At 37.2% G+C, this 22,896-nt stretch overlaps 1 protein-coding gene across 3 annotated transcripts in view; it reads left to right on the forward strand.

Moving 5' to 3' along the window:
• GRID2 (glutamate ionotropic receptor delta type subunit 2) overlaps nt 1-22,896 on the forward strand; it is a 1,741,897-nt gene that overhangs the window by 865,608 nt on the left and 853,393 nt on the right. For all 3 annotated transcript variants that reach the window (XM_072624913.1, XM_072624914.1, XM_072624915.1), the window contains one exon: nt 7,940-8,224. In XM_072624913.1, coding sequence (XP_072481014.1) covers nt 7,940-8,224 — 285 coding nt within the window. The remainder of the gene's footprint in view (nt 1-7,939; nt 8,225-22,896) is intronic.

Consider the following 22,896-nt stretch of genomic DNA (forward strand, 5'->3'; position numbering starts at 1 on the left):
AAAACTAGTAAAATTCTTTAATGAGGTAATGCCTCAAAATTATGGCCATGATTATTATTAATTTTTGATATGTTTTAATTACCTTAACATTAATTATGATAAATTTATGTGATAGTTATTTGGATATCATTAATATAATACTTGAGAATCTCCATTATAATATACTATGTTAATTGGCTCATTAATTTTGAAGCAATGTTTATCAACTAAGCATTTCTTTGGACTTTTCAGTATAGTATGGAAAATTTATAGTTCAGTTAACGTGCAAAAATAATGTTGTATTTAGAAAGCCTCAAAACCAGTCACCTCAAATAAAAATATGTTGCATGGTTTGTTTTTCTTTTCTCCAACTGAAGATTAATTGACTTTTTTTTTTTTAATTAAACTTTTAACATTTATTTTCACACAATTTTGGGTTACAAATTTTCTCCCCTTTTTTCCCCCTCCCCCCCCCAGACCCAAGTTTTCTAATTGCCCCTGTGACCTATCTGCTCTCTCCTCTATCCTCCCTCCCTGCCCTTGTCTCCGTCTTCTCTTTTGTCCTGTAGGGCCAGATAGCTTTCTTGACCCCTTAACCTGTGTTTCTTGTTACCCAGTGGTAAGAACATTACATTTGGTCCTAACACTTTGAGTTCCAACTTCTTGAGCTCCCTCCCTCTCCACCCCTTCCCCTTGGAAGACAGGCAGTTCAATATAGGCCATATCTGTTTAGTTTTGCAAATGATTTCCATACTAGTTGTGTTGTATAAGACTAACTATATTTCCCTCCATCCTGTCCTGTCCCCCATTACTTCTATTTTCTTATGGTCCTTTCCCTCCCCATGAGTGTCGACCTCGTATTGCATTCTCCTCCCCATGCCCTCCCCTCTATCCTCCCCCCCTTCCTGCTTGTGACCCTGTGCCCCGCTCTCCTGTATTATGAGATAGGTTTTCCTATCAAAATGAGTGTGCATTATATTCTTTCCTTTAGTGGAATGTGATGAGAGTAGACCTCATGTTTTTCTCTTGCCTCCCCTCTTTATCCCACCACTAATAAGTCTTTTGCTTGCCTCTTTTATGAGAGATAATTTGCCCCATATAACTTCTCCCTTTCTCCTCCCAATATTTCTCTCTCACTGCTTGGTTTCATTTTTTTTTTTTTTTTTAAGATATGATCCCATCCTCTTCAATTCACTCTGTGCACTCTGTCTCTATGTATGTGTGCGTGTGTGCATGTGTGTGTGTGTGTACTCCCACCCAGTGCTCAGATACTGAAATGTTTCAAGAGTTATAAATATTGTCTTTCCATGTAGGAATGTAAACAGTTCAACTTTAGTAAGTCCCTTATGATTTCTCTCCGCTGTTCTCCTTCCTATGGTTCTCTTCATTCTTGTGTTAGAAAGTCAAATTTTCTTTCCAGCTCTGGTCTTTTCATCAGGAAAATTTGAAAGTCTTCTATTTCATTGAAAGACCATTTTTTCTCCTGAAGTATTATACTCAGTTTTGCTGGGTAGGTGATTCTTGGCTTCAGTCCTAGTTCCTTTGACTTCTGGAATATCCTATTCCATTCCCTTCGATCCCTCAATGTAGAAGGTGCCACATCCTGTACTATCCTGATTGTATTTCCACAATACTTGAATTGTTTCTTTCTAGCTGCTTGCAATACCTTCTCCTTCACCTGGGAACTCTGTAATTTGGCCACAATGCTCCTAGGAGTTTCTCTTTTTGGATCTCTTTCATGCGGTGTTCTGCGGATTCCTTGATTATTTATTTTGCCTTCTGGTTCTAGAATCTCAGGGCAGTTTTCCTTGATAATTTCGTGGAGGATGATGTCTAGGCTCTTCTTTTGATCATGGTTTTCAGGTAGACCCAGAATTTTTACATTGTCTCTCCTGATTCTATTTTCCAGGTCAATTGCTTTTCCAATAAGATATTTCACATTATCTTCCATTTTTCGAATCTGCGCAGTATGTTCTGAGATATCTGTCTTTCTCGAAAAGTCCAAAGCTTCCATCTGTACCATTCCAGATTTGAGAGATCTATTTTCTTCAGTAAGCTTTTGAATCTCCTTTTCCATTTGGTTAATTCTGCTTTTGAAAGCATTCTTCTCCTCATTGGCCCCTTGCATCTCCCTTGCCAGCTGAGTTAGGCTAGTTCTCAAGGTGCCAGTTTCTTCAAGATTTTTTTGGTTCTCCTTCAGCAGGGAGCTGATCTGTTTTTCATGCTTCTCCCTTATCCCTCTCATTTCCCTTCCCAGTCTTTCCTCCACCTCTCTAACTTGATTTTCAAAATTCCTCTTGAGCTCTTCCATGGCCCGAGCCCATTGGGTGGGCTGGGGCACAGAGTCCTCGATTTCTGTGTCTTTGCCTGATGGCAAGCCTTGTTCCTCCCCATCAGAAAGGAAGGGAGGAAGTGATTTTTCTCCCATAAAGTACCCTTCAATAGTTTTATTTCTTTTCCCTTTTCTTGGCATTGTCTCCCCCTAGTGGCCTGACCTCTGAATGTTCTCCTCACATCCACCTCGCCTCCTGGTTCTCCCAGCCAGCGTTTGGGGACTGAGATTCAAATGCTGCTTCCCGCCTTAGGATTTTTGGCGGGGGCAGGGCTGTTATTCAGTGTTAAATTAGGCTCAGGTGCTGAGGTCAGGGGCAGGGCCGCCTCTCTGGCTCTATTCCCTCAGGGGGTTTATACACAGACCTTCCACAATGGATCCAGGCTCCCGCTCGTTTGGGGAGCCCCCGTCCACAGCCGCCTCTCAGCCCCCACCTCCTGGGGGGGCCTGAGCTATGGGGGCACCACGCTCCCCTCTCAACCCGCCAAAGAGACTCTCTCACCTACCCCCGTCAATCACCTGTTGGTGGGGGGCCCGTGCAGCTGCTGAAGATCCCACCTCCAGATCCCTCTCAGAACTTTGTCTCTCGGAGCCGTGGCCGCCGTCGCCGCCGCAGGTCCGGGCTGGGCACCGTGTCTACAACGCAACGGACCTTTTGCGAGAGGTTTGCAGGTCCCTCTGTGGGTGGGGGGACCCACGTGGCCGCTGGATCTCTTTCCCACGGTGTCGCTGCTGCGGCAGGGCTGCTTTCCTCTTCCCGCCCCGGCGCCCAGTCCCTGGCGCGAAGGTCCCCCCCAAGAGGTTTGCAGGTCTCTCCAGAACAGAAATCCCCCTCGCTCCAATATTCCGTGGTCTCTGGGTGCAGAATTCGCCCTGGGTTAGTCCCCTCTGCCGTTCTGTGGTTTGTGGATTCGGAGCTATGTGTATGTGCGTCTTTCTACTTCGCCATCTTGGCTCCGCCCCCTAACTGACTTTTTAAAAAGTGAATTATAATTGATGACTTTTTTTACATCACCAGTTTCCTCCTGGATCCTTTCCTCTCTTGGAGGATTATTCCACATGACAAATACAACTTAGAAAAAGAAAGGAAGGAAGGAAGGAAGGAAGGAAGGAAGGAAGGAAGGAAGGAAGGAAGGAAGGAAGGAAGGAAGGAAGGAAGGAAGGAAAAATCAGCATGGCTGATTAATACATTGGAAAAAGTTGAAAATATACACAATAAAAGACTTGAGGTTGTCCTACCTTTGCAGAGAGGTATAGTGAATTCCTCTCACATTTCTTCTTTCAAGTTATTTTTATTCTTTATAATTTTGCAACATTCACTTTTGATGTATGTGTATATGTATGTAGTTCTTTCGGTTTACATTATTTGGAGGAGAAAATGAGGTTGGTGACCTTGCACAGCCCTCACCCACTCTAAACAAAGTCAAGTGCAAGGCATGTCATCATTTATCTGACGTCATGGTCTTTGAAAATGAAGGACGAACACAGACAGACATTGTTTTAGTCATTGTATGTATTGAATCTTGGCTCTACTTCACTTTCCATCAGTTCTTATAGATTTTTCCATATTTCTCTTTATTCATCACATTCATAATGTCTTACAACACAGTAATATTCCATTTCATTCATTTGCCACAATTTGTTTAGCCATTCATCAAATGATATCCATTTACTTTGTTTCCAAGTCTATGCTATCACAAAAAATCCTGCTAAAATTTTTTATATGATTATTGGGATTGTTTGTTTTTCAATAACCTTTTTAGAATATACAGTCAGTAACGGAGTCTCTGACTCAAAAGATATGGTCTTTTTGTTCATTTTATTTGCACAATTACAAATATCTTTCCCAAATGATTGAATCAGTGCAAAACTTCACCAAGAATTCAGTAGTGTACTTGTCTTTCCACAATTCCATCATTCACTATTTGTCTCTTCTCATCTTGAACCATTTTCAGGATTTGAGGCTAAACCCCAGAGCTGTTTTCATTCATATTTTTCTTGCAATTTTTATGTTATTTGTTTTCTCTCATAGTTAGTGATTTGAAGCATTCTTTTGTATGCTGTTAATACTTTGAAATCTGCTTTGGGGAACCGCATGCTTATGTCTTTTGACTACTTATCTATTAGGGGATGGCTTTTGATTTTATAAATATTTAGATAGATAAATATACACACATATACATATACATGTATATGTACATAGATATATACATATACACACATATTTATGTATGTATGTATATGTGTATATATGTATATGTGTGTGTGTATATATGTGAGGATGTATATATACAGTGTGTGTATGTGATGTGTGTAATAACTTTAATACCAAATCCTTATCAGGGAAATATGATACAAAAATTTTCCCCCACTCAACCACTTCCCTTCTTTCACTAGGTGCATAATTTTTCTCTGTGCAGATGCTTTTTAATTTCATGCAGTTATTTATAATTATATAACTATATCTATCTATATCAAAAAGTAATCCATTTTATCTTTGGTTATTACTTTCTCTCTTCTTTGGAAATTAATACAAATCCTATGAGACGTAAATGTTCTGGTTCTTTTTTAATGTTTATAGTATAGTCTTGAATGGTAAGATATCATTAATACTTATTGATATTAATGTCCATTTAGATTATGAAATATAGTGTAAGGTCTAATGCAGCTGTGATTGGTAGATTCTTTCAATTTCTAATTTGCCCTTGGGTTCTAATATATCATGGAAGTTTACTTTGATAATTTCTTGAATGACATTCTCCGGACTTTATTTTTTTATCATAGCTTCCAGATAATCCAATAATTCATAAATTATGTCTCTTATATCTATTTTATAGGTCAATTGTTTTTCCAGTGAGAAATTTCACATTTTCTTCTATTTTTTTTTTTTTACTTTTTCTTTTTTTATCATATCTTGAGGTCTCATAGGGTCATTTGCTTCCACTTGTTCACTTCTAATTTTTAAAGCATTCTTTTCATTGTGAGCTTTTGTATGTCCTTTTCCATTTGACCAGTTCAATTCTGCAAGGCGTTGTTTTCCTCAGTAAATTTTTGTTTGTCTTTTCCTATGAGACTGACTCTTTTTTCATAATTCTCTTGCATTACTCTCATGTGTGCCCCCAGGGTGGGCCCTTGCTGCTAGGTTTCTAGGACAACAGTCTTTTTGGTGGCTAGCCCTGGAAGAGGGATTTTGTTGCTGGTCTCCCTGAGGAGTGGGGTCCTGCTGCTGAGTTACTATGGAAACAGAGCCTCTCTGCTGGCAGACCCCAGGGGTAGGGTCTAGCTGTTGGACAGCTCTGGGGCAGGGCTTCACTACTGGTCCTTGTATGTTTGTGTTGTAGCTGTGGTCCTTAGTTCTTGAAGAGGACCATGATGACATGGGTGGTGATGACATATACAAAACAATTTCAAATTTTAATGGGAAGAATGGGCGTTCTTGCTTTATTCTTAGATTTACTGAAAGAGGTTCTGGTTCATCTCCATTGCATATTACTCTGACTTTTGGTTTTAGATAACTACTTTTTATGATATTAAGATGAACTTTTTGTTTATTTCTAGATAATTTTATAAGTATGATCTTATACCTTTGTCTTCAATAATCAGCATCCAATTTGAGATACATATGACTATGAAACTATAGTTTTAATGCTTAGTTGCAATTTTGGTATTTTTTAAGACATCTGATTCCAATCTAAACCTCTAATCTCATTTCTTACCAGTCCTCTACTCACAGCCTGTCTTCTATACAAAAATTACCATTTGATCAACACACCTCATACTTTTTACTCAACCTGAAAATCACTAATCCCCAACATCCTCACTCATTAAAATCATACCCAATTCAAAATGTAGCTTTGCTACCATTTCAATTAAAAAAAGGTTCAAGGGACATCATTTTGGTGTAATTTAATCATTTTATTAATAAGGCCAGCAGATTATTAATAAAAGGATGGCCATTTGATCTTCTTTCTTAAACCAAAGGTCATGATGGACTCATAGTTTATATACCCTTCAAAACAGTAGGTTTTGCTGTTTAATAGCAATCAGATCTAATTGCTTAACATGATTGAAGGTGGGCTATATTAAAAAAAAAAGGACTTAATATCTGCTTGATAGGGAAAATATCTCTATACCAGACCACTCTCAGCCTTGGGCTTTCCAGACCAAAGGATCTGTCTCCACTCAAGCTTGAGTAGAAACTATGGGTTTCCTTACCTTAGACTAAATTAAGGTTGGGTGAGGTCTGAACAAGGTGGAAGAAAGTCAATGCAATCTCATTATCAGTGATGTCCTTTAAAAGAAAAGGGAATTTTTTTTAAATAAGGAATTTATAAAAAGGGGATATCTTCTGAATCTCCTCAACATATTGGTTATTAATAATGATTTCTCATGCTAGGATGCTTACCTTAGCAATCTGACTCTCTCTTTTGAACTACTAGATAATTTTCTAACTTACCTTGTAGCACAACATACTGTTTTCTTTTGAGTTATTTATGTTCTTCCCTCCTCTCCCTTATTATTTTTCTGGGCTACAGACTCGTTGAGGCTCTGATTTATGTTTATGCCTCCCCTATAACCTACAATGACATGAATATCATTGTTGAGTCTTTCAGTCATATCTTACTCAACAGGGCTCTGTGGGCTTTTGTCCTTGGGGTTTTCTTGTTGAAGTGGTTTGCCATTTCCTTCTCCAGTGAGACCCTGTAGAGCCAATGTGATATTCACAGCACCTACAGTGGCCATGAATATCCCAGCAGAATTCTGAATTGTGAAATACAACAGCCTCTCCACATGGAAGACAGAATCAAAACATTTATTCAAACACCAAAAACCCAAATCCATCATAGTAACAAAAATCTATACACAGTAACAATGCAGAGAACCATAATATCCCCAAGCCTTCCTCCCTTCCTACAAACCAGCTCCATTAAACAAATCATAAGCAGGCTCCCTTAAACAAAATCACAAACTGTCTCACTCACTGTAGCTAGCTGCCTATTTGCCTGCATCCTTCCTAGCTCTGTCTAGACTGACCAATTTCCTCTTAGTTTTGTCCTAGCTCTGCCTCTTCCTTTTCCTGTTCAGCAAACTCCTCCCACCACAGGTTCCATGTGACTCAGGCTTTCATTTGACCTAATGAATGGGCCTATTAATGAATGCAAAAGATCTTCTCTTAAGCAAAAATACATTAACCCATTATGCAAATACAGTAAAAATATATTAACAATACAGATCGCATTTTACAAACTGAATGAGGTAAGTGACTTGCCCAGTATCACACAGCTATTAAGTGTCTGAGGTCAGATTTAAACTCTGATCTCCCTAACTCCAAGTCTAGTGCTCTGTCCACTGCACCACCTAGCTTCCCTGCCTTGAACATTGGGGGCATTCAGTATTTTTCAAGTAAAAGAATAAATATCAGATCATGAGGGATATCTTCTATATCTTCTTATAGGCTATCTTAGACTATCTTCTATAACTGTTTCTCCACACACACTTTCCATTTCATGACTTTATATTGCTGAATCAACTTATCTGGTTTTCACTTCCCTTTTTCTAAAGGAAAAGTTTAAAAGAACAAAACTGGAAAGCCTGTTTCATTCTGAATATCACTATATTTTCTTACAGCCTGTGACCTCATGAACCAAGGCATCTTGGCCCTTGTCAGCTCCATTGGCTGTACATCAGCAGGATCACTCCAGTCTTTGGCAGATGCCATGCACATCCCTCACCTCTTCATTCAGCGTTCAACAGCTGGGACCCCAAGGAGTGGCTGTGGACTCACCAGGAGCACCAGGAATGATGACTTTACATTGTCTATCCGTCCACCTGTCTATCTTAATGATGTCATTTTAAGAGTGGTCACAGAATATGCCTGGCAGAAGTTCATTATTTTCTATGATAATGATTATGGTAAGTCCAAATATCATTTTTTCATGAAAACATCCCTTTAATCTTCAAGGATATTATGCTTTCGTGTTTCCATTTGTGAAACTATTCATTGTCTCTTGGCCACTCAACCAAGAAAAATCCATATCTAAATCAAACATCAAATTTTATGTTTTTAGTTACAGTTACTTGAGTGAAAAAGTTTCAGAGTAAATGCCAGCATCTTGTTGTATAATGTCTCAATGGTTTCTAATGAAAAATTGTTGCTACTTTCTGATTTTCTCCTCATTTGCCTCTTTTCCCCAACATAACACTTTTTATATAATAAGTAGAAAACTATTACTTTGAAGGGTGAGAGACATTTGAAATGCTTTAAAATATAATCAAAACCACTATTTAATATGACTTTTGAAGGATATCTTACCTTTTAACTATAAAGTGTTTTAGTATCTACTCTATTTTTTTGTCATCATCATTCTTGCTCTTATACATATACAGCTTGTAGTGTATATATATATATGAACATAGTATATATATGGGATATATATATAGAGAGAATATATTATGTATATGTTGGGATATAATATATATGTGTGTATGTATATACATATATATGTAGGAATATAGATAGGGATAGTACAACTTATCTGAATTTAAATTCCCTATAGAAGCCACTTTTTTTTAAGGTTTAACAGAATGGAAAGAAATGCTTCTGTGCCCCAAGACTTTGAATATCTTTTAATGCAGAACAAAAGAATCCTATATATTCTACTCAACCAGAATTCATTAGGCACATACCATCTGGCTGGCAATGTGTCAGGTATTAGGGAAATATACACAAAAGCAAAATAAGCCCTGTCTTCAAGGACCTTATATTCTACTGGAAATGGGGTGTGGAGGAAAGAAGGAGAAAGAATCTGCACGCAGGTAAATAAATGCTAATCAAATTAAAAGCACGCCCTCTCAATTCAGAAGATCAGGAAAGGTCTCAAATAGGAAATGACACCTGAGTTAGCCAGTGATTTCAGGAAGCAAAGGTGAGGAGGCAAAATAGGTTAGACAAAGAGACAATTTGTATAAAGGTAGACAGGAAGGAAATGAAATGCCATATATAGGGAATATGTAAGCATTTCAGTTTTCCTAGAATGCAGTATGCGTGAGAAAAAGTAATATGGAATCATTCAGGAAAGGTTGATTGAAGCCAGAGTGTGAAGGGCTTTAAATGGCAGATAGGAAAGTGACATATTTAGAAATATACTTTAGATAAAAATTTGGCCCTTTTGTGGTGGATGGAATAGTAAGGTAAGGAAACCAATCAAGAATGTATTTCAATAATCAAGATGTTTAGGGTATGAACTAGAGTGTAGGCCTTGAGAGTAGTGAGAAAGAGATTAATGACATGTTAGGGAGTTAGAATTGATGAGACTTGGCAAGTGATTTGATACCAGAATGAGTGAAGAAAGATGAAGGGAGAAGGATGACTCATAGGTTGAAAACTTGGGTGACAAAAAAGATGGTGGCACCCTTGACAGAAATAGGGCAGTACAGAAATATTATGTTTCCATTTTGGACATGCTGTGTTTGAGATTCCTGTTAGACTTCCAGATGAAGACATCAGTAGGTACTGAAACTCAAGAGAAAGAGGAAGGCTGGATATGTTTATCTCAAAGTCATCTGCACAGAAGGAGTTACCTTGACCTTTTCTTTAGAAACTAAAGCAAAGGAGGAGAATATAGAATTTGAAGAAAAAGGGAGGAGAGTGAGGACTCTATGGCTGATCTAATTTTTTCAGTTAAGCATAATGTGAAACCTTTCAAAAGGGGTGCAAAGGAAGGAGAAAAAAGTTTTGAAACATTGTATGGTAAGTATGATAGTCAATCTGGGAAGAAAATAATTGCTTTGCAGAATTGAAGGCAAAGTTGAGATTAGATAAGATGAACTTTTAGTAGACTGAGTTCACCAACATTGTGTGCCTTCCTATAGCAATTCTTCAGCAAGTATAACAGCCTGTGAGTAGAAGGTGGGAAATTAGATTGAGTCAGGTAACTGAGGATTGTGGTTTGGAAAGCGATGACTAGTGATAGATCAAAAAGATTTTAAAGTAGATTCTGCATTGTAAATTTGAAATGGTTTACTTCATGATTGTGAAGGAAAGAAAATGAAGCCTGAAGAAGGATGATAAGCTTGAGAAAACAGGTAAAAGTAGAGTAATTGCAAATAATTTGACTTGAGATTTTTGAGTTTTCCTGAGCTGATCAATATCATTTCTGAAGGTTTGATGTAAGAGAAGCTAAAAAATAAAATTTAATTAACTCACTAGTCCTAAGGACAGTAATGTAGTCTTGATCAAATAAGAATGAAAGTTTGATTAAAAAAAAAGTCCTAGTCAGTTTGTATTGTTTAAAATGAACAGTAACAAACTTTCAAGCACAAAATTAACTTGTTTCCTTTTAAGAAGATTTAGATTGTGGTAACTGTCAGTCTGTTCAGTTCAGGTTAAGATCTTGTACCTCTAGAGACAGATAGATCTCTTTGTGGGACATTGAGCAAATCACACATCTTTTCTAACTTTTAGATAAGCTATGTAGAGTTTTTCACTTACTTACAGAGAATGACACATTTGACACATTTGATCATATCTTAATAATTAATTTTTATATCATATAGCCTATGTGTTCTAATGCAACGAAGTGGTAGATTATGAGTGGAGATGGAGTTTTCCAGAATCAGCCAGCTCTTCATACTCAAGCTAGATAGGCCTGGGAATCTAGCACAATATTTTTGGCATTCTCAATGAATAAGAAACAGAGAAAGAAGTGTCTTTTATGAGACAGTTTATTTTTGTTTTTACTTAGCAAAAAAATAAATGAACAAAAGACTGTTTGTTCAAAGTAGTAGAGAATGATTACATAAGAGGCATGAGCCAAAAAGTAGCCTTGACAGAACCAGGCACTAACAGATTGACAGAATTTTGGGAAGTAATGATTTAGAACCCCTGTGTATTCTCAGCTAGTTTATGCAAGTGACATTTGTACTTGGCCTTAAATATTCAAAGGGTGGCATGGGGTTTTGGCCATGAGACTGGTATTAAACTTGATCAGTAATGCTTCAGCCAAAAGTCTGTGCCACTTTCTTTTGTTTTATCTACGGAAGGAAATCTTGTGTTTTTGTAATTTAATTTTCACATTATTAGTGGGTCAAAGGAAAGACACAATGAGGCCTAAATGAATAAAATGTACAATAAAAAAAAGATTGGCTCATCTGTGTAATTATGAAATGAAACAAATCTAATTTTGAATTTAATCTGAAATTAGGATGTATCAATAAACATTAGTTATTTGTTCATGACTACTACCAACATGATATTTGTTATACTAAATTTTGCTTGTGATCAAATTTCCCCAGTAGATTTCAAAATTTAATATACTTCAAATATGTGGAAAAAACCTTTATTTACTCAATCTTTTAAAAAAATAACTTGGCAAGAAAAATTCTATAAAATAATCAAGTATCAAACTAGAGAACAGAGACAGTTGATTAATTTACATGATTACCTTCTCATAACCCCCAAAATATAAACATCTGCCACTAATTCCTTGGTAACTAGTCAAGGAGTTTACATGCTTTCCAATCTAGACATTTTTACCACAGGTAATATTTGTGTTAGTCAGTAAGGAGTGTGATTATATAGCTAACTATTCAGATAACTTAAGTGTAGGATCTAAGATTTTAGAGCTGAAAGAGACCTTAATGATCATTTAGTATCACATCTTCATTTTTCACATATACTCAGAAACATTAGACGTATTTGAGTATTATTTCCTTAAGTCTTTAAAAAAAAAGCCTGCTGTTAATGTTTTAGAACTAAAATATAGAATAGATGATCTGACCATCATGAGGTTGTTTTAAGGTTAAAAAAATCATATTTTTCTTCATTCTTATAATGAATTTGCTTTTGCTTTAGAATTCAATTTATGAATATAAAAATTACTTTTCTGATAACTTTAAAATTATTTCCAGTAATATCCTTCTTTAATAAAAGAAAAATTTGCCTTTGGTATTTACAATAAACCTTGTTACCACAAAACTGGGCTGGAATCCAAAAAAAAATCAAGGTATCCAAATATATTGTACTTTGAAGGAGGGCTGCATCTCTTCACATATCTATTTATCAATGTCATAAGTTTTAAGTTCAACTACTAAGAATTTCATGTGACTTTTCTCTTGGCCATTAGGAATTAATTTTCCTTAGAAGAGTGATTGAGCACCATTTGTACAGGGCGTCACAGAGACTGCTGGGGCAGAACTGTATTGATGTGCTCAAGTATTGATGAAACACTCTGCTTCTAAAACATCTTTCATGTGTTGGAAGTTCCCTTAGGCCTCTATATCCATTTACTTAGGAGGTAACTTTATCCAAAGTAATTAATTATAATTAAGGCCTCAGTAAAAACATCTGCTCTAATCTCAGTAAAAAGCAAGCAGGTGGTACAATGAATGAGTGTGGTATGGTTGGAGGCAGGAAGACTCATTTTTGTGAGTTCAAATCTGGTCCCAGACACTTATTAGCTGTGTGACCCTGGGCAAGTCACTTTACCCTGTTTACCTCAGTTCCTCGACTGAACAATGAACTGGAAAAGGAAATGACAAACCATTCCAATATCTTTGACGGTAAAACGCTAAACGGGATCATAAAGAGTTGGATATGACTGAAAACACTTAACAAAAAAATCTCAGTAAACAATGAAGTTAAGAATCTTTGATATAATGGGAATGGGGTATAGTAGAAAATCTGGAATCAAAGGATCTGTCCTTGCATCCCTGCTCTTATGACCTGCTTGAACTTGGGAAAGTCATTTAAGGACTCCAGGCATCTGCCACATGCATGAAAATACTCTGCTTAGTTCTCTGCTGCTCTCTATCTCTCCTGCCTTCCCAAGTCTTTGAAATACCACCTAAACTAGGTCTCATTCTCTCCTAAATCTGCTGCAATCTTGATTCTACCCTCATCACTCAACTGAGCTTCTTACTCTGAATTGACTAGTAAATTCAGTGCTCTACCTGGAGTCAGGAAGGCTTGAGTTCAAATCCAGCCTCAAACACTTAACCACTGTTTGCCTCAGTTTCCTCATCTGTAAAGTGGGAATAATTATAGCACCTACCTCATAGTATTGTTGTGAAGATGAGATAATTACAAAATGCTTTGTAAAATTTAAGATGTTTTGTAAACTACTGCTACTTCTAACTACTTTTTAATGAGCAAATCTAATGGTCTTTCTCCGGCCTCACTTTTTTCTACCTCTTTGTAGCATTGGACACATCAGTATCTTTTCCTCCTGGATGCTTTCCTCTGTGGTCCTTCATAGCATTGATCTTCCTTGATTCTCCTCCCCCTACATGTCTGACCACTCCTCAGGGCATTTGGCTCCCTTTGGATCTCATTTATCCTAAGTTTCTCCCTATCTGCAGTCCCCTTCTATTTTTTGGTTATACTGTCTCATTTGGTGATCTCATAAGATTCTATTGATTCAGTTATCATCTCAATCTAGATGATTCCCAGACATATTTATTTCCCAAGCTTGAAAACCAAATCACTAATTCCCTATTGAATGTTTCAGCTCATTCTCCTATTGGCATCTCAAATTCGGTGTGCACAAAATAATCTACTTACCCCTCCCCCAAAAAATCCACCCCTTATTCAAATTTACCTATTATTGTCCAAGGCAAAGATTTTTTTTTGAGACACAAAATTTTAATAGAGATTTCTTATTTATTTTTCTTATATTCTTCATGTGACCAAGTGAAAACAGATATTCCCTTCCTACCCCTTACCCCCAACAAGGGCTCTACCTCCACTCCTGACCTCTTTTCCTGACAGAGGGATAAAACAGTTTAGCTTGGGCACTATTGACCAAATCCTCATCCCCATCAATGCTGTGACATAACTAAAGTCAGGGTCAACTTGACAGACCCCTCCTCTTCTTCCCTACAACTCAGATACTTTGGCTCCTGAGGACAGGTTAAAAACTGAAGAGCCAGAACTTGCGGCCACTTGAGGAAAGGTGGCAGCTTAGGATCAGGAGTCTATATGCCTGGGTAGTCAATAGGATGGCAGAGAATCCTTGCAGAGTGAAATCCTTGGGTATCTGTGCTCCCAACTCCATCGCTAAAGGGTGCTCACACAATTTCCCATCCCCAAGGAAACAAGTGGGGCAGAAGGATCTGAGAGAGTAAATAAAGATGCTCACAGGTTTGCAATCTTGGTGACATCTTGGATTCCTCACTCACATTCACTATACACCCACAACCACACCCACACCCACACACACCCCCACACACACATCAAATTTAAAGATTTAGCAACTGATTGTATATATATATATGTATATCTATATTGTATCCAATTAGTTTCTAAATCTTTAAATTTCTACTTTCACAGCATCTTTTCTGCATGTCACCTCGCCACACTCACAGACACCACCTTTAGCTCAATCCCTCATCACTTCTCGCCTGGACTCTTACAGTAGCCTTCAAGTTAGTTTCCTTGTCTCGTCTCTTTTCGCTTTAATCTATCATGCAAAGAGCTGCCAAAGACACTTTTTCTGAAGTGGAAATCTACCCGTGTCACTGCCCTCCGAACCCAGTTATCTCCAGACTCTCACTCAATTTATTCATTTGGTATTTCAGTCTATTCACAACCAGGCCCTTTGCTACTTTTCCAATTTTCTTATACTTTATCTTCTTACTTTTCCTTATACATGATGTTCTATGGCCTGTCTTTATGCCTTTGCCTGGAATATGCCTCTTCTCCATTTCTTAGAATCCTCAGATTTCTTCTGCAAGAGGCTCTTAATGGTATCGTTGCTGTCAGTGGCTTTTTCTCTAACGTTTTGTCTTTACCCTGTATATGTATATCTCTTGCCTCCCTCGTTAGCTGGTGTTCTCTTTGCAGTTACTTTTTTTTTAGCTTTTCTTTATATCTTCAATACTTAACAGAGTTCCTAGCACATATTTAGCATTCATAAATGCTTACTGACCAATTATGAGGGATGTAATAAAATAAATATGGTCCCTGCCCTCTAAAAGCATATAATCCAGCAGGGGAATGAGACAGCTGCACAGATATCTCTAATGCAAGTCAGCGTGTGCACTTAGTCCCATAGGATTAGAAAAAGTCAAGTTGTATGGGTATAAAAAGAGAGAAATAGCATGGTACAATTCAATAAATTTATATATGAAACAGCACCAAATTTGGCTCTCCTATAATGTTGTGGATTAAATTCTTGATCTTCAACACTGAACAAATCTTATAAGTACTTTAATTGTCATTGTTGATACTTAGTTATGTCTGACACTTCATTTGGGGTTTTCTTGACAAAAATACTGGAATGCTTTGCCATTTCTGTCTCCAGCTCATTTTATAGATGAGGAAACTGAAAGAAACAAGGTTATGTGACTTGACCAGGGTCACACAGCTAGTAAGCATCTGAGGCCAGATTTGAACCCGCAGGATGAGCCTTCCTGACTCCAGACCTAGAATTCTGTTCACTTTGCCACCTGGTTGACCCATAAGTAATCAAGAGGAAGCCCTTAAAGTACTATGAGGAAACAGAGCTAATTGTGCAAGATTACCCCATATCCATGAAAAATGAAAATAAAGCTTGGAACATCATATCACCATAAGCAAAGGAAGCAATGTTGCCCCTCACAATAAAATGGCCTTTAAAATTAAGCTTAACTCTCAGTGAAAAAAATATTAAGCAAAAGTCATGACTTTGAATCATTTTCATTAAAGAAACTATGGATGAAGAGGGCATTTACATGCAAATTTATGAAACGTTGAATTAAACATTAAGTAAAAAATTAAGGACAATAAATTTCATATAGCTTGAAAAGATAGAGCAGAAAATTAAAAATTTACAAGCCTCCAAGACATGATAATGCTGTCTTTTTAGAGTTTTCACCTTGTCTGTGGGAAACTTGAGATAACAAAAAGAGAATGTTTACAAAAAAAACTAAGGAAGAAAGATCAAAAGGAAGCAGTATAAAAGAGAGGACAGGGAAGGTAAAGAGTTGAATCACTATTTTTTGGAGTTGGCTATTAGAGATTTTTAAAAAAGGAGGTAGGGAAGTCGAGTGGGCCAGGAACACAGTTATGTCTGGAATGAATAAAGGGTCAAAGCATTTCCCAAAAAAGGTCTCACTGATAGTTCATTAAGAGCATTCATGGGAATAGGAACAGGAATTATCCGAAAAAAGAATGAACTTATTGAAGACAGGGATAAATTAACAGGTTCACAGACATGGATAAGAAAAGAAACTTGGAAACTAGTATAAAATTTCTTTATTTTATTTATTCATTTTTATTATAATTTTATTTATATTATATCTGTGTGTGTATGTGTAGATGATCTAATGTACACCATGTTAGAGTTTTGTGACATGGAAGTGTTAAGTTTGGTGAATAGAGGGGAATTCATCCTGAATTCACCCTGGGTCCTTTGAATCAAAATTAGAACTCCTCGTTTCCTCATGGTACATGGATAATGAATTACTGTGAATAAAGTTCCACATATAAAGATATGGCAAGCAATGAGGTAGGAAAACATGAGTACATGTGTAGAGAGGGAGAATTTGGAAAGATATCCTTTACTTAGACATAGAAGGAAGAAAACAAACCTTTATTAGGTGCTACTGTTACAGGTATTATCTACTTTGGGGCTCACAGTAGTCCTGGTGGGCAGGTGATATTATTATCCCTATTTTACTGTTGAAAAAAATGAGACAAAAAATATTAAGTAACTTGTCCAAGGTCACACAGCTAATATGTCTCTGAGACTGGCTTTAACTCATCTTCTTAACTCCAGGGTCAACGCTCTATCTGTGAAGCCACCTAGCTGCATCTGGATGCTATTAAAGGAGGTTGCAAGCCCATAGAGCCTGGCACTTGTAGCATTCATACTTGTAGAATTCAGCTCGACAAGTATTACCTTGCACGCAACCCCTTGAAACAAAACAAGGAAATATTAGCTAGCATTAAAATTTTTGAGGTAACAAGGGAAAAACATGAAATTTGGAAAGGGCATAAAGTGAATCTCTTAGAAAGGAGTGTAGTGGATGAATGCCATCCAGACTAAGAGATAGAATGTTGGAAGATAATAATATGGAAGATTCTGGATTGCATATTTATCTCATCTGGAAAAGGGAATGACAGAAAAGAAAGAGAAAATAACAATAAAGGTAGGATTAAGGAATCTTGTCTTAGCAGAGAGTGGCAAGTCTGTGTAAGGAGGCTGAGGTGAGGCTGTTGTAATCCAAACAAATGGTAGAGACATGGAATTGAGTTTCAAAAAGAATGGATATACATAATGTATATCAGATTGCTTGATGTCTCAGGGAAGAGAAAGGGGAAGGGGGGGGAGAACAGGAAAGATAGAATTTGGAACTTAAAACTTTAAAAGATTGTTTTAACATGTAGTTGGAGAAAATAAAATTATTATTTAAAATGATGAATCACATAATAAAATTTGATGGAGAGAAATTAAAAGTTAACAGTTATATCCAGGAATGAAAATGGAATATGTCTATAAAATGGAAGAGAATATTTGAATGGAATTTAAAAAAAAAACAAATAATTCTTCTCACAAGAAAGATACTTAGAAAAGTAAAAGCATACTAATAGAGTTAAAACATTAAGCTAGAAGGAGATGTATTGTGTGGCAAACATTTGTCCAAAATCACAAATTGCAATCATGATTTCAGACAAGGTAAAATTAAGAATGTATTGTCAAGAACAAATGGGGAAGCCATACTTTCCTCCAAAACCAGGGACAGAGAAACAATATTATTATTAAATACATGTCTATGGATGTAATATATGTATACATTTTTAAATACATACATTTGGCATGGCACCTAAAATAAAAGCTAACTAAGCTTTGTGACCCTATTTGGGGTTTTCTTGACAAAGATACTGGAGTGATTTGACAATTCCTTCTCCAGCTCATTTTCCAGATGAGGAAACATAGACAAACAAGGTTAAGTGACTTGCCCAATGTCATCACACAGCTAATAAATGTCTGAGGTCAGATTTGAACTCAGCAAGATGAGTCTTTCTGACTCCTATCCACTGTTCCACCTAAAGGCTTAGATATGTACATACATATATACATACATACGTCACTGTGCTAAGCTTTGGTACTGGGCGAAATTCCTTGTCCTCAAACATTGTAAATGATATATATTTTACTTTAATGTTTACAAAACATATTGTGTGTGTGTGTGTGTGTGTGTGTGTGTGGGTCTATTATCCTCTAAGAATACCACAACTCTCTTGTGATGTAGGTACTTCAGGTATTATTAGCCCCATTTTAAAAACGATGAAACTCAAGTTTAGGGTGCTTCAATAGTTTGCCGATAAGTGACTGAAGCAAGATTCAAACCTATGTCTTTCCATCTGTGATTTCAGCCACACTGTGGTACTTTCCAAACATACTAATATGGAATTTGCTATTTATATGGATGACTAGATGGAAAATATGTGCAAAGCAAATCTTTATGTTTTCTGGATGGTAATCATGTTTCAGCCTAATGTAAGCATCAGAGCTGACCCTGAAGGTAGCTAGGGAAACTAAGTGGCAGAAAATAAGGGGGTACGTTCCACACACTGAGGAAGCAGGCATCCCAAGAAAAGAAATATAGACAGGAGATGGATTATTGTATACAGGAAGCCACAAACAGAAGAGCTTGAGTGGGACATGAAAGGAGAATGTGAAGTAAGTCTGAAAAATGGGATGGAGTCAAATTGTTTGCTGTTAAACAAACATTGACCACTTAATACTCTTGACCAGGGAAAGAACACGATCAGACTTGCACATTTATGCACCACCAATTTTGGCCATTTCAAAATCAATTAGTATTTTTGACCAGTTTGGTGAATAACTCAAGAAGGAAAACTATCATTCAGGGAGGATAAGTAAATATTTTACTAAAATCTACAAGCAGAATCCAAACTGTAGGTTTGCCCATGTAGCATTAGCATCTAGGAGCCTCTGGAGACTCTTACCTTATAGATAACACAGTAAAATGATCCCTATGCATGGAGGCTTATTAAAATATTAGTTTCTTTTTAATAACCAATATTGATAGCAGGGAAATACCAGCTGCAACTGATCAAGCAAGTGGCATTCAAAAGAGAGAAGTTGAAGGAAAAAAATGCCAATAATGGCACAGAATAGATATGTGGACATCCTCACAAATAGTACATTTTTGTGAAAAGGAATTCTAGCTACTCAGTGATATTTTCAAACCCTTTAATCTGCATAAGTGATAGAACCATGAGGCTAACTTCTTTATTTCATGAAAAAAATAAAACAAAACAAGAGAGTGAACATGAACAGCTTTGCTCTAATTGCTGGACTAGGTAGCAGAGAGTTAAATATGATCAGCAATAATTTCAAAAGAAACAGAAAATGAAGGAATCAAGCATTTATATACAGCACTTATTGCATGCCGGTTACTATGGTAAAAACTTTGCAAATTTGATCTCGTTGGATCCTCAGAACTCCCTTTGGACATAGGGGCTATTACTGTTTCCATTTTATAGTTGAGGAAACTAAGTTAGACACAGATCAAGTGACTTGCCCAGTCACATAGTTTGTCATTGAGGTTGGATTTGAATTCAGGTCTTCATGATGCTGGGCCTAGTTTTCTGTTCAATGTCTTATCTAGTGCTTTGTACTCTCAATTAGAAAATAAAACATGTAATCTAAGAATTTTCCACCAGTTTCTCACCAAAGAATAAATGCTTGTAATATATATATTACTATGTGTGTATGTATATATGTGTATTTATATATGTATATGTGTGTGTGTGTATATATATGTAACAAAAATTAAATGCCCTCTAGTTCAACACACCATTAAAGGAAAGTATCTATTCCATAATATCCTTTACAAATACTTATCTAGGTTTTGTTTGAACACTTTTATTGATGGACAGAGCATTACTTTATGAGTTAACCTAATTCCATTTGTGGTGGAAATTGTTAGAGAGTTCTTACATATGTGGAACCTTACAGATAGTCAGGAGTTCTTAATATAGTCTTGTCTCCACTATCTGGTGTTACACAGAACAAGCTGGATGATAGTCCTTCTAATAAGAGTTTTCTTTTTTTCTTTGTAGCCTTGTTCATCTACTTTGCTATCTTTCATCTCCAGGCAAATCATTAACAGTGTCTTTAATTGTTCCTCATATGAAATAATTATTAGGTCTTTCAGTATCTGGATATATTCTTTTCAGCACAGTCTGTTTTATTGATGAATCTCTTAAATGTCTTGCCTAAGTTAACCCTTCAACTGCATTCTGATCAGAATGGAATATTGTTATATCAATCCTTTACTAGGTCTGGACATACCTAATATTATAGCATAAGACATTCTGAACATGTTTGGTGGTTGCATTATACACCTGTTTCTATTGTGACCAGCTCAAATCCCTAGATCATTCAATCATTCAACTGTAAAGTTCAAATTTGCCAAATCTCTATTGTACAATTTTTATGCATAAACCTAAATACAGATTTATACCAATTTTTAATTGTTTATTTATCCTTGTTAAATTCCATTTTGCTGGTTTAGTATTATTTAATTGAGGAAATAATGAATCTTGATTCTGTTGTATACCATATGAACTATCCCCTTGAAATTTGGGGCTTTATCATTTTGATAAGCATTTCTTTTGTCTGCATTCCAAATCACTGTTAAAGATACTAAATAAGACAGATCCAAAAAAACAGTCATATGGTACATAAATACAGCCCCCCCCTTAACAATGCTCTCCTATTGTTTTTACAACACTATTTTACAACGTGACTCTTAACTACCTTGATATAATATTAAATAGCTCACATTTTCTATTTTTTTCCATTAACTTAGTATGTGATACTTATTCAAAAGTATTTCTAAAATCAAGAAAAGGTATCTGTGGCATGACAAATTTTAGTTCAATTCTCCTGATTTACTATTAATTATTCTCTCCACTTATTTATCCTTCTAAATGTTCCATAAGAATCTATGTTGATTTGAGGGGTGTAGGGTATGTTCAGGCAGGACCAATACCAGTACCTTTGATGTGATGGCTGCCAAGCCCTTTTAGGGGCTCTTTTCACCTTTGGTGTCCACCTGTTCCACCTAACTCTCACCTATGGCTCCAAGAAGGTGCAGCATGCACAGCGGCCACACTCCGGTAAACCATTTCAGCAGACAGGCCAACTGAGGTTGAGGGTAACCAAGGGTTCTCAAACCCATTGGTGAGTTTGGGGGTGTCTACCCCATGCATGTGAAGACTTCCTCTGGTGGAATGGGAGGACGAGAACAATTTGTTCCAACGGCCATGAAGGCAGATGAAGCAGGCGATGTGGAGTGCTTAGAGTTTAATTAGACACCAAAGACGTCAAGGTCATCCACTGCATCCTGAGCCATCACGTTGTCTTGATTCTGTCCTGGCACTGAACTATGATAACTCTGGAGGAAAGAGTGAGGCTGATGACTTCATGTAACTCTGTCTCACTTAAATCCAATTTATGCATGAATCAAAAAACATCACCCACACCATTTGACTATTACGTCTCAAAGTTCTGTGGCGATAGGCAAGTGATGAAGCAACAGGTGTGGATACACTGAGATCTGTAGTCTCAATCCTGCACACAGGTGGCCCAGGCCATAAGGTCGCTTCTCACTGGAAGTAGCAGTGGGACTTGGTAGCCCCCTGGGTGTCTGAGCAGAATTTTTAGGATGGCACTGCTCACCTCCTGGTGTGAGGAAGGGGACTAGAAAAGGTGCCCTAAACATTGCCTGCTTACCCAACCCTGGCCTGGTTACCATGGCTGGTGGGGAATCCCACTATGTGGTCAAAACACAAAAATATGTACGAAAACATCTGCAAAGATGATTCCACTCACCATCAACACATGGAACATGTGCACACTAACAGACAACACAAAATCCAGTAGACCTGAAAGAACTGCTCTCGTTGCAAGAGAACTCACCAGGTATCACATCCAAATACCAACCTTGAGTGAAACAAGGTGGGCAAATGAAGGCCAGCTTACTGAGGTTGGAGCTGGATACACCTTTTTCCGGAGTAGACACAGTGAAGGGGAGCATCATGAGGCTGGCATGAGTTTTGCAATCAAAACCAATCTAATCAGCAAGCTGGCATGCGCCAAAAGGAGTGAATGACAGGCTCATGACAATGCGATTGCCACTCACAGGAAAATGTCATGCCACCATCATCAGTGCCTGTGCTCCCACCATGACAAACCCTGAAGAAGTCAAAGAAAAATTTCATGAAGGCCTAGACACTCTTATCATCAATGTGCCAAAAGAGGACAAACTTATAATTCTCAGTGACTTTAATGCTAGAGTAGGCTCAGACTGCCAGACTTGGCAGGGAGTCCTAGGGAGGAATGGAGCTGGAAACAGCAACAGCAATGGTCCTTTGCTGCTGAAGACTTGTGTCTTCCATTTACCTAAATGCAGTAAAACTTCATGAATGTACCCTTGCAGCAAATATTGGCATCTAATAGATTATGCGATTGTAAGGAGAAGAGGCAGACAAGATGTGAGAGTGACAAAGGCAATGTGTGGTGTAAAGTGCTGGACTGATCATAGACTTATCCTTTCCAAGCTAAATA

This window comes from Notamacropus eugenii, chromosome 7, assembly GCF_028372415.1.
Source record: "Notamacropus eugenii isolate mMacEug1 chromosome 7, mMacEug1.pri_v2, whole genome shotgun sequence".
Lineage (NCBI taxonomy): Eukaryota > Metazoa > Chordata > Mammalia > Diprotodontia > Macropodidae > Notamacropus > Notamacropus eugenii.